The 13,117-nt window shown below is 44.4% G+C and overlaps 1 protein-coding gene across 3 annotated transcripts; it reads right to left on the minus strand.

The window, feature by feature from the left end:
• Window positions 1-43: 43 nt before the first annotated feature.
• Window positions 44-13,117, minus strand: tmprss5 (transmembrane serine protease 5). 3 transcript variants are annotated; one of them, XM_026191979.1, is made up of 13 exons: window positions 12,991-13,117; window positions 11,765-11,903; window positions 11,344-11,424; window positions 9,432-9,545; window positions 8,922-9,057; window positions 8,589-8,702; window positions 8,438-8,481; window positions 8,111-8,273; window positions 7,792-7,976; window positions 6,802-6,900; window positions 6,527-6,669; window positions 6,291-6,443; window positions 44-221 (listed from the first exon to the last, which is right to left on the minus strand). In XM_026191979.1, the coding sequence occupies exons 1-13, from the start codon at window positions 12,991-12,993 to the stop codon at window positions 213-215; spliced, it is 1,383 nt and encodes a 460-aa protein (XP_026047764.1). In that variant the 5' UTR covers window positions 12,994-13,117; the 3' UTR covers window positions 44-212. The 3 variants fall into 3 exon arrangements, with proteins under 3 accessions (XP_026047764.1, XP_026047763.1, XP_026047765.1); XM_026191978.1 differs by lacking the exon at window positions 44-221 and having other exon boundaries at window positions 6,192-6,443; XM_026191980.1 differs by lacking the exons at window positions 44-221; window positions 11,344-11,424 and having other exon boundaries at window positions 6,192-6,443.

Consider the following 13,117-nt stretch of genomic DNA (forward strand, 5'->3'; position numbering starts at 1 on the left):
AAACCACACATGACAATAAGAAGCATAATTTATTTTCAATACATGAAAAACATAACGTAAAAATGCATGTTGATGTTTTCAGTCTGTCTTTATGTGTACATTATATAACTGACATGTAAAATAAAAAGTATCATGTATAACTGTAGTTTTCTAACGTTTCCACCAGTTTCATCAGAAGCTTCCTTCTTTTTGTTGTATTTCATGAGCCCTCCTCAGTAATTCTGCAAAAAAAAAAGGAAAGAATTAATATTAGAAATCGCTGTTCTGTTTTACAGTTTCCATCTCAATCCGGCTGAAAATACAAAAAGAAAGAAATTCAAATAGCGGCATGGATGAATCTAATTAGCGCTTTCTGCAGTGTAGTGATATAAGAATTTATTGTAACATTTTAGATAAGTAAAAGTATTATCCCTGTAAAAAAAGAAAAAATTCCATGATATGTAAATATCCTCAGTTCAAAGAGCTGTTACTAGCAGGGTACTTCTACAAAAACAAATGACCTATTTCACAGGCTTGCTTTGATGCATTTCTTTCTACATAATGTTTTAAAACTGGCAAAAGTGGAGCTAACTTTTTAATATATAATATATTAGGGGTGCAACAATACACAAAATTCACGGTTCGGTTTGATACTTTGGTGTCACGGTTTGATATTTTTTCGATACAAAAAAAATGTTCATGCCTTTTTAATTTGTCATTTATTAAATTTTCACGGCACATTCCGCCCCACATCTCTGTGCGTTCATCATTTGTTTGAAGCCAGCTCACCTCCTGCAACTACTTTTCCGAGAATACGTGCTTCTTTTGCGGTTCGAACTCCTTCTGACATTTCTTTGGAGGTGGAGGAACATCACAGTAATTGCTTAAAGGAGCTTGCTTCTTCGACATCTTTAAGAGTTCTAAACAAATGTCTGTCCTCCTCCTGAAAATCTTATGTATGCAAACGCGTTGCAACTTCTTATCTTGTGCCCGTTTTTTATTTTGACAGCGAATACGCACCTGCGGACCACTTATGTGCAGCCCTGGTTATTTTGCTTGTCATATTGCAGCCACAGAAATTCTTTTGTCCATGAAACCATAAAGCTGCACTTTCTTTTTGCCTTATAGTCTGATTTATCATAACTTTTCCGTTTTGTGGTAAGCTTTTCTTTGGCTGTCACTTCTTCACCCTGACCTGTCTTATTTGGCTCAGCAGAACTAAAATATTGTGGCGAGCTCAGACAAGGAGGAGACGGAGGTATCGTTTGGTCTTGCTTCCCGTGAGCTAGCCAGGGAGCACAGCCGTTTATTGACATCTGCAGAAGAACACTGCCGCTAGCTAACTGCTCAGCGCGGCAACAGCACAGCAACAACAACAACACCACACAGGGCGCCCTCTGACCCCGGAAGGACACACCGTCGCAGCGAGAGGGCGTCACCCGTCACTATGGCAACATAAACAAAACATAACTGTACAAACAGAACCCCGAACAGCCCTGACCAGCTACTTAGCCCCCACCTAAGGGGTCAGTCGTCCCCGACGACCCCATTACCCCACACAAAGTCCTGCAAATGTCCAGGTGCCTTCTTATGGCGCACCGGCCGGTCACGACCGGCGGGGGAAAAGTCACTCGGGTCAGAACATGGGGTGCCACCATCATCCCACTTCTGACACCAATGTGGCGAGCTCAGACAAGGAGGAGACGGAGGTATCGTTTGGTCTTGCTTCCCGTGAGCTAGCCAGGGAGCACAGCCGTTTATTGACATCTGCAGAAGAACACTGCCGCTAGCTAACTGCTCAGCGCGGCAACAGCACAGCAACAACAACAACAACACACAGGGCGCCCTCTGACCCCGGAAGGACACACCGTCGCAGCGAGAGGGCGTCACCCGTCACTATGGCAACATAAACAAAACACAACTGTACAAACAGAACCCCGAACAGCCCTGACCCGCTACATAGCCCCCACCCAAGGGGTCAGTCGTCCCCGACGACCCCATTACACCACACAAAGTCCTGCAAATGTCCAGGTGCCTTCTTTTAGCGCACCGGCCGGTCACGACCGGCGGGGGAAAAGTCACTCGGGTCAGAACATGGGGTGCCACCATCATCCCACTTCTGACACCAATGTGGCGAGCTCAGACAAGGAGGAGACGGAGGTATCGTTTGGTCTTGCTTCCCGTGAGCTAGCCAGGGAGCACAGCCGTTTATTGACATCTGCAGAAGAACACTGCCGCTAGCTAACTGCTCAGCGCGGCAACAGCACAGCAACAACAACAACAACACACAGGGCGCCCTCTGACCCCGGAAGGACACACCGTCGCAGCGAGAGGGCGTCACCCGTCACTATGGCAACATAAACAAAACATAACTGTACAAACAGAACCCCGAACAGCCATGACCCACTACAATATATATCCTGCTGCTTTTACACAAGCACTCACATAACGCTCAGCGATTCTCTGCGCGATCAACCTCTCACATATTTAAGCTTGCTGCTGGAGATTTCACTTGTCATGTTTGCATAGTAAGCTAACGATTGATAAGACAATGTCAGAGGAATTGGTGCACAAATTATCATCACTCACCAATCAGTGCTGTCGCTCTCTATACACAGTTTGCGCAATTGCAAAGTGAAAGCAAAAAACAAGCGCAAATTCAAATGCGATTTCAATACGTCACATATTGGCAGTGGCTCACCGATGCCAATGACATAATTACCCAGCTACATTTCCGAAAGAATGCAAAAGCATTGACATATTTTTCCTTCCTATGATAGCCCGACGGGCAGGGCAGATAGATTTTGGTAGCACGACTGGAAAAATCGCTAGCCCCAGGACATTAGGCAGGCGATTTTGCGAGCCCTGTATCTTATTGAGGAATCACTCATCTTTGGAAAAGAGTTTATTACAGAGAAATGGCTCTTTCCAAAATAAAAGCTATACTATACGCTTCTTCTGGGCTATATTCTCAGCAGCATATTAAACATATCAGGTCCCCATAAGGAGAATCATGTGCTAACGGCTGTCTAAATGACTCGGGTAAAGTTTGTAGCATGCGTGCTTGTTGTTTTTGTCTGCTTCCACTTGTCTTTGCACTAGGATGATGTCGGTGTAAATGTGCAGTCATATTTGTTGTGTTCCCACTAGTGCTGTCAGCGTAAATCTCGTTGAAATGACATTAACGCCACAACACGGCAAATCTCCGTTAACGAGCTACTGGCCCACATGGGGCTGGACGGCCAACAACAGCGCTAACACACTAGCTCCCACCCATGTAATTGAACATTGCGTGGTACATCCAACATACTGTTTTACTTTAGTCCATGACGTGCTTACCTTCAGGGTCATACGTCACATCTGGCCAGATCTGAATGAGGGTGGGGGAGGTTCAAATTGCCATGTTGCAAGGAGAGCTTAACTTCTGTCTCGCTAGCTTGCCCTGCGCTCAGTGAATCTGCGTTCGACTACTCCGCCTAGGCTGCACTGTCGAGCGCAGATCCACTGAGCGCTCAACACAGACAGCATCGTCAGAAGGAAAGTTGATAAAATAAATCAAAGCACTGTATCGAACACACACACACACACACACATATATATATATATATATATATATATATATATATATATATATATCAAAGTAGCACGGAGGGAGGTTAGCCAACTAACGGAGTTGCAGAAAGGTGCGACAAATAAGGTGCCTAAGAAATACAGCAAGCTGTCCATACCTGAGGCCTTGGAAACTGCCAAGCAAAGACTCACAGCCTTGGCCAGCCGCTTGAGGAGGTACACCAGAGAGATAGAAGGCAGGAGAATAAACCAGCGGTTCTCCACAGAACCAGCAAAGGTGTACTCTCAGTGGCAAGGGAACAATAAGAGAACAGCACCACCAAGGCTGGAGACGGAGCAATACTGGAAGAGCATATGGGAGAAGGATGCAACCCATAACGGCAATGCTCAGTGGCTAGAGGATCTGAGGGCAGACCACAGCGACCTCCCTGAACAGGGTCCAGTAACCATCACAGTGGCAGATATCCAAGAAAGGGTCTCCAGTATGAAGAGTTGGACAGCACCAGGGCCCGACATGGTTCACGCCTACTGGCTGAAGAAGCTGACTGCACTCCACGAGCGTCTGGCAGCACAAATGAACCAGCTGCTAGTTAACGAGAGACACCCGGAATGGCTAACTGAAGGCCGGACGGTCCTGATCCCCAAGGACCCCAAGAAGGGACCGGTCCCCTCCAACTACCGACCAATAACCTGCCTCAGTACTACATGGAAGCTCCTGTCAGGCATCATATCGGCTAAGATGAACAGGCACATGGGTCAATACATGAGCGGGACACAGAAAGGAATTGGCAAGAATACCAGAGGTGCAAAACACCAGCTACTGGTAGACAGAACAATCAGCCGAGACTGCAAGACCAGACTGACCAACCTGTGCACTGCCTGGATTGATTACAAGAAGGCCTATGACTCTATGCCCCACAGCTGGATACTGGAATGCCTAGAATTGTACAAGATCAATGGGACCCTAAGAGCCTTCATCAGGAACTCAATGGGGATGTGGCGTACAACACTAGAGGCCAACTCCAAGCCCATAGCACAAGTTACCATCAAGTGCGGGATCTACCAAGGAGATGCTCTGTCCCCACTGCTGTTCTGCATAGGCCTGAACCCCCTCAGTGAGATCATTAACAAGACTGGCTACGGATACCGACTACGGAACGGAGCAGTTGTCAGCCACCTCCTGTACATGGATGACATCAAGCTGTATGCCAAGAGTGAACGAGACATCGATTCACTGATCCACACTACCAGGCTATACAGCAATGACATTGGAATGTCGTTCGGACTGGAGAAGTGTAGTCGGATGGTAACAAAGAGAGGGAAGGTAGTCAGAACTGAGGGGATTGAACTACCAGAAGGCAACATTGCAGACATAGAGGACAGTTACAAGTACCTGGGGATCCCGCAGGCAAATGGGAACCATGAAGAGGCCGCTAGAAAGGCTGCAACCACCAAGTACCTGCAGAGGGTCAGGCAAGTCCTGAGGAGTCAGCTGAATGGTAAGAACAAGATCCGGGCCATCAACACGTACGCCCTGCCCGTGATCAGGTGCCCTGCTGGGGTAATAGGCTGGCCAAAGGAGGAGATAGAAGCCACTGACATAAAGACAAGAAAGCTCCTTACCATGCATGGAGGGTTTCACCCCAAGTCCAGCACCCTGAGGCTGTACGCTAAGCGGAAGGAAGGGGGCCGGGGACTGGTGAGTGTCAGCACCACAGTCCAGGATGAGACAAGGAACATCCAAGAATACATTGGGAAGATGGCCCCAACTGACCGAGTGCTCAGTGAATACCTCAGGCAGCAGAAACCCAAGAAAGAGGAGGGAGACGAGGAACCATCATGGAAGGACAGGCCCCTGCACGGTATGTACCACCGGCAGATAGAGGAGGTGGCTGATATCCAGAAATCCTACCAGTGGCTGGACAAAGCTGGACTGAAAGACAGCACAGAGGCACTAATCATGGCAGCACAAGAACAAGCTCTGAGTACAAGATCCATAGAGGCTGGGGTCTATCACACCAGGCAAGACCCCAGGTGCAGGCTGTGTAAAGATGCCCCAGAGACAATCCAGCACATAACAGCAGGGTGCAAGATGCTAGCAGGCAAGGCATACATGGAACGCCATAACCAAGTGGCCGGCATAGTGTACAGGAACATCTGTGCCGAGTATAACCTAGAAGTCCCGAGGTCAAAATGGGAGATGCCCCCAAGGGTGGTGGAGAATGACCGAGCTAAGATCCTGTGGGACTTCCAGATACAGACGGACAAAATGGTGGTGGCTAACCAACCGGACATAGTGGTGGTAGACAAACAGAAGAAGACGGCCGTAGTGATCGATGTAGCGGTTCCGAATGACAGCAATATCAGGAAGAAGGAACACGAGAAGCTGGAGAAATACCAAGGGCTCAGAGAAGAGCTCGAGAGGATGTGGAGGGTGAAGGTGACGGTGGTCCCTGTGGTAATCGGAGCACTAGGTGCGGTGACTCCCAAGCTAGGCGAGTGGCTCCAGCAGATCCCGGGAACAACATCGGAGATCTCTGTCCAGAAGAGCGCAGTCCTGGGAACAGCTAAGATACTGCGCAGGACCCTCAAGCTCCCAGGCCTCTGGTAGAGGACCCGAGCTTGAAGGATAAACCGCCCGCAGGGGCGCGCTGGGTGTTTTTTTATATATTCTTTTGAGATCAATAAAGAAGTATCGAATGATACTAAACCTCTGTGCTGTCCTGTAAAATGCTGTTTACCTCTATCATCTCGTAGATCCAGCCCAAGAATTTGGCCACTTTGGTGTAAACTCCAGGATGATTGGGCTCAGCACAGCCTGTTCCCCAGCTGACGACTCCCACCAGCCTCCATACACTGTCATCCTGGCAAACCAGAGGGCCCCCACTGTCCCCCTGGAGAGGTAGACCCAAACACTGTTCACTGCATCTACTCATAAAAGAGAAGCTAAATCTAGTGGTCAAAACAAGCCTCTGACCTGACATGCGTCCACTTTTCCTTCTGTGTAGCCGGCACATAGCATCCGTGCTGTGATCTCTCCATTGTACATGCAGGAGCTGTTGCATTTCTTTGTGCTTATTATTGGGACTGGAGCCTCTTTCAGGGTGTCGGGTGAATGAACTACGGGTGAAAGTTTCAATTTAGGACTGCTCCACTAATACACTTGGCTCACTCTGTCACCATCTGAGTATGGATTAGATTTGTAGCAGAGATGCATTTGTTTAAGAGCAGAGCAGTGTAGTAACATCTTACCCCCGTCGGGTTGTGTGTATCCCCATCCAGAAATCCAGCATTGTGTTCCTCCTGGAAGGTCATAGTCGTACTGAGGCAGGCAGATGGGCCTGATTGTGTCTAGTCAAAAGGAGGAATTTTGCCTCTTAATACATTTAAATAGTTACAAGAGACATTAAGTTGTACTGCGAATATGGTTGGATTCATAAGTCATGTTAAGGAGTGTTATAAAACCACCCTTCACTGAGACGTGTTTTACCACGTTTAGACTTCAGTGTTTATCACAAGAAAGCTGTTTTCTCTTTAGTCTCTACGCTCATATCAAATCACAGCTGAAAAACAAGGAAGCTTTTATGATAGAGAAGCCAACTGTGGTCCTGTATACAACATAAAGAAAGTTGTCTCCCACTGAGATCAGAGCAAACAAAAAGGTAGCAGCCATACAAACTCACAGAATAACTTAAATATAACCGAATCTACATAAAATGCATCGTGTACAAAAATAGCCCTGCGTCTCTCTCATTGGATTCTATATGATGGCCTGATTTTTTTGTTTTTGTTTGTTTTTTTACACTGTACAGTATTTGCATATTTATGTATTCTGTCCTTTGGAAGCTACATCTGTAATTCGGTTCATTTTTATTTATGTCAATTCAAAACAAGTCATTTCAAGGCTCCTTATGTTGTAAGGTAAAGAAGAAACAAAATGACAAAGACAGACCTAAAGATCCCTCAGGATGTCTCAAAACATCTGGAGGCAGTGCTTTAATTGTTGCTGAGACCATAAGCTTATGTCTGAACAGCTGATTCTGTGAGATGTTAAAGATATTGGGATGCTTTTCATTTGAAGTGTATATCACTAGCAATACCACTTATATTATTTATGATAAATTATTATTAGCATATTAAAAGGTAAACTGAAGCCAAAGTACTTTTTTTGTGTGTGTGTGTGTGTGTGTGTGTGGTTTTTTTCGTTTTTGTTTTTTTAAAGAGTGCTGCGATGAGACTGACCTGAGAAATTGAACGGGGTCCGCAGCTTCATCAGTGCTATGTCGCTGTCGTGGGTCCTGTGGTTGTAGTTCTTGTTGTAGATGATCTTCTCCACCGCGTATCCTGCATGCTGAGCTGTTTTAGCAGAGCTGCGAGTCACAATGCCAGCATAGACCACCCAGCTGGATATCTGAGGTAGCCTGTAGCTGACATTTGGGAAAAGAAAAGAGAGAGTAGATCCTGATACTGCTACACCGGTACAGCTGTTAATGACTGATTTTTATCCTTCATCGTGGCTCCAACCTCTGACCTTTAGTACTTGTCAGGTCAGCAGTCTTACTTGTGTACACAGTGGGCAGCTGTGACTACCCATTGACTGGTGATGATGGAGCCTCCGCAGGTGTGACGGTTGCTGTAGTAAAGGCTGACCTGCCAGGGCCACCTGCCCAGCGTGGCCTCCACGCCCCCGATTATCCTGGGTAGCTTTGCTCGTGTGCCACACTCTAGAGATCCATTCATCAAAATGAAACGGAATTGGGTTGGTCAGAAAGAGCAGCAGCAGACGCCATCATTCATCCTGCTCCCATATAAAGCTTTTGTACAAAAACACTACTGGCCTTTGTGCGAGGCGCAAACTCAAATTAAAAGTTAAGTTTAATTTGCTCACCAAAACACTGCAAAGCGATAACCTTCCCTGTGATACAACTCCTCCTAAATGAAAATAAATTGGGTAACTAATGATGCATAATTAATGTATTAGCGGACGCAATTTTCCCTGCACCATTATGAGTGTGATGTCCTCTGACAGATTGCCTTACCTGAACTGCCACATATTTTCCAGGCTGCTCTTTTGTTCTGAGGTAATTTGTATGAAGCCGTCAGTGTAGTTTGGCCCGATATCAGTAAGGTTCACTCCTTTATGCTTGGTCAGTCTGGTAAGGGAACATTTGAAAAATGGGTGGGAGTGAGTATTGCGATAATTTAGTCTCATGAGGTGTGAAGCAAGATTGTAAATGAGGTATTAATAGATCATAAATAAGGCGAGCCTTCAACCTAAAATTAAACCAAGTTAGAGAATGGGCTCTCAGCTTTTTTAAATGGTGCTATAAAGAAGCAGCATGTGATCCTCGCAGACTGCGGAAAAGCATCACCTCAGATAACCCAGCTGTCTGCAGACCAGTGTTCCCAGCGAAGAGTTCCACCTCTCATAGCACACTGGAAGCCAGGTGGGCAGCTTCCCCAGCTGGATCTCCAGGAGGGAGTTCTCGGGACTGATTCTGTAAAACACTGAACCTGATTGATTGAAAATCCCTCCAGAGACAAGCTCTCAGTCAACGTTTATGATCAAGCCCCTTCTATGAGTGGGAAATGATTAGGGAAAACACAAGTATCTATGCTAATGTAGTCAGTAGAAACAGATTATTATGTGTGATGTTTTCATGTCGGTCAATGGGCATCTCTCAGGAGTGAAGAGAAGACAACAAGTAGCAGCTGCTGAATTTTAATTTTTGTTTCTATTCAATTAAGAAACACTTCAGAGGTGACCCATGACCTGATATAATGAAGCACATACAATAAGCTAAGCAGCCACACATTAACGTGCTGCATTATAATTCATAAAACAGTGAAAGAAACGCTACCACGAGGGAGTACACACAGACCTTTCCGCGAGTCAGATACGGAAATATCCTCCGTCACATTGCAGAAGGATGTCTCCTTTGTGTCCCCGAGCCCCACTGGACTTTGGGAGGACGATGGCCTCAGCAAAAGTTTGACTAAAAGTGGATTAAAAGAGATAATCTTTTAATCAGGCTGCAAAATGGGCAGCAAAACATTGTTGATTTTTCCTAATATTACCAGATTATCTGAATGAGAACCCAAAACAGACCAGCGTCTGGGACAGCATTAAAATGTCATTAAATATTGTTCATTTCTATCTGCAAATCCAGCTAATTAGAAAACAGCTAATTTTAAAAAAATGATTCATTTTTTCAAAATGCATTTTCTCTATCTTAACTTGAATGTTGTCGCATGTTTCCATCAAATTTGAGAGACTTCAATGCAGTGAATAAAAAATCTAAATTGGGGCAGCTGAACCCAACATTGCCCTGATTTTTAGCTGGTGATTATAGTAAGGCTCCAAAAACACAAACCATTTAATGAATTATCAATTTTTCATGTTGTCCATTAAAATTGTTTGACATTTTAAAAAAAGTATCAGTTTACTTACACCAGAAGTCTGAATCAGGGAAATATCATTTCAATGCAATGATTTGCCAAACAATAAAAATGTGTGTTTAACTACTAGCTATACAAAGACATGTGAAAAGTTTATTATGTCTTAAAACATATTCTCACTTGATTTTAAAAGTTCTGATGAGAGCAACAAAACCCTGGAAAGGTTGTGTAAGACTAGATGAGAAAAAAAAACTTGAGAGGAAGATCTCACAGCTGATTAGTTTAATGAGTAACATGATTGGGGATAAAAGAGCATTCCAGAGAGGCTGACTCTTTCAGAAGAAGAGAGACGGGTTCACAACTCTGTGGGCAAATAGTTCAACAACTTCAGTGTAATGATTCTCAGTCTAAAACTGCAAAGGACTTAAGGAATGAGGTATCTACTGCACATAATATCATTAAAAGATTCAGAGAAGCTAAATAAATGTATGGAAAAGGGTTAAACAAAAACAATCTTGAGTTGCTTGAACTGCATTAAAAGCGGGTTAAAATAAAAATCAGTGAATGGACTCAGTAACACTCGGGTATCTGCAAGTACAAGCTAAAAGATGAAGAAATGCCTCACGATTCTCTGGGCCCGAGCTCATTTGAGATGGACTGAGGCAAATTCTGTGGAAAACTCTTTTGTAGTCTGACTAATTAAAAATCTGAGATTGTTTCTAAAAACCATTTTCCTCTGAGCTAAGGAGGAGAGGGACCAATGCACATCAATGCACAGCTAAAATGCCAGCATCTGTAATGGTATGGGGATCCATTAGTGGACATGACGTGCGTGAAAGGCACCGTTATTGCTGCATGCAGAGAAGAGGTTTTAGAGTAGCATATGCTGTCATGCAGCATAACAATGCAACAATGTGGTTTTCAGGTCAGATTTATGGGTGTTTCAGCAAGACAATGCCAACCCACATTGTACACATATTATAACCTCATGGTTCTGTGATATGAGTGCAGACATGTCAGCCAATTAAATCACTTAGGAAAAGCATTTAGGTACCGGGACTAAAGCTATTGGTCTCCTTGGTGTTGTTAACACAAAAAAAAATGATGCAGCCTTCTGAAACATGCTGGCACGTACTAATTTAAACTGCAGCATTCCAACTAATGATGTCTCCGGGAAGTTTTCAAAACTTTGACAAGCAGCTCCTGCTGTATATGTATCAAGAAAATAATTGAACCTTTAAATGCTAATATTCAATAAGCTCTGTCTAAATTTACATTGACCTTAAGATTCACAGGCGTTTAAGTATCTCAAACTGGGCCGTTTGCGCATTCATTTCCACTTCCTGTTTCTTACTGAGCTCATTTAGAGATTCTTTCACAGACACAATGACTCACCTAGAAACCAGACACCTACAACCAATCCTCCGAGAAGTCCGACTGCGCACACCGCTGCCAGCAGCCTCACCAGCCTGTGAGCTAAAGCAACAGTTAATACTGGAGTTAATGCTTGTTGAGCTCCGATGGGAGCCGAGAGAAACTGTTAAATGTCAGCCATTAGATATTGCACACAGATGCACAGCACAGAGACAGTTAGATTTATTAAACACTAAATCTACAGGCTAGGCTTTCACAAGAAAGCGCTGCTGTACATCTTGGCACTGCATTGCAGATGTTGTGCAACAGTACAAAGTCTCATTATTCCATTTAAAGCAACGTGTTAGTGTTGTTTTTTTTTTCTTTTTTGCACAAATGGAGCAAGATTGTTATTGAAGTCTGATGTCTGATGCCCATCGGGCGGTGCACTGCTGGAGCTTACCTTGAGTAGTAGACTGAAATCCTTTTAACCAGCCTTGCACTCCTTTGGCCCCTGCAACTCCCGCTGTTTTCTCAGAGTGAAAGGGATGACTGACAGCCACTGGGTTTTCAATCACTGATAATGTGTCTCCATCAAGACTCTGCAAGAACCCCAGTGGACATGTCAGACCTCAACTTCCATTCTATTCTTGTTTCATAAAGTTTTGCTAAGTTTGCTTACTCAGGACAAAAACTGTGTTCTGACCATTCGCTCATCAGCAAGAGTCTGCCTGTCACGCTCTGTCAGGTTTAATTAAGAGGACAGGTGTTTTTTTTTTAACACCGACCGGTCCAGATGTATGGAGTCAGATTTGTACAGGTGTGTGTCACCTTTCTTCCTGGGTGATTAAAGTATAATGAGCTCGTTCAAGTTATTTTTCTATGCATTGGACTACACTTAATAATATGAGGCTGTGTTTTCTGTTTGTATTTTAGGAGATTTTCTTTTATTACTTTGATGTCTGAGCGTCTGTTTGTGATTGTGGAAGTAGCATCTGCTTCTAAAAGCAACATATTGAGAGCACTGCAGTAATTATAATAAAGCTCTCCATAAATGTGAGATGCAGACTTGGAATTATACAATTACAGCACGCAGTCAGTCTAAATAAATCCCATACCATCTGCTGTCATGTAACACTGTGGTGTTTGACGCAAGCTAAACATGTGATTTTGGATATGTAGTTTTTGTAGTCCAGGACTGGGCGCGGTTTCAGAAATATAGATTTAGGTAAACCTGTGCTGTGCAAAGAAGCGTTGTCTATTTTAAGCATGACTGTGGCACAGTGAATTCTGGTTAAATTAAAACTTTTATCGAGCAACGATCAGCTCCGTTTACCCCGGCAGAAAATGTTTGGATCAAACAGACGTTTTACCACTGATGCCTCTGATTGATACCGTTGGGCTTATGTTTACCTGGGGCTAAGGTGTCATTTCAGTTAGACTAATCTATGAGTAAACAAGACTGGTTTCAGAAAGTATCTTTGTGAGAAATTTCACACGGCATTAGGTCAACAGACACATTATTTCGAAAGAGAGGAAGCATTAGAAGGGGACAAACTGCTGTTTGAGTAGTTTGAAGAGAAGGGTCTAGGTGTAAGGAGGAGGTAACAGTTATGTTGTTGTCAGGCATGCATACATTAGACGTACGTTAGGAAAGGTGTAGTGAATGTCGAGTTCCCCTTTTCTTACCATGTTTTCCTTGCATACGGTCCTGAAGAAGAGTCAGCAGTGTCCGTGCTCATCTGTAGGCCTGCGCTCGTGGTGCAAAGGTCTGTCCCGCTCGCAGTCGATGCACCATTTGCCATTTAACAGAATG

The sequence above is a fragment of the Astatotilapia calliptera genome, chromosome 14 (genome assembly GCF_900246225.1).
Source record: "Astatotilapia calliptera chromosome 14, fAstCal1.2, whole genome shotgun sequence".
In the NCBI taxonomy this organism is placed as follows: domain Eukaryota; kingdom Metazoa; phylum Chordata; class Actinopteri; order Cichliformes; family Cichlidae; genus Astatotilapia; species Astatotilapia calliptera.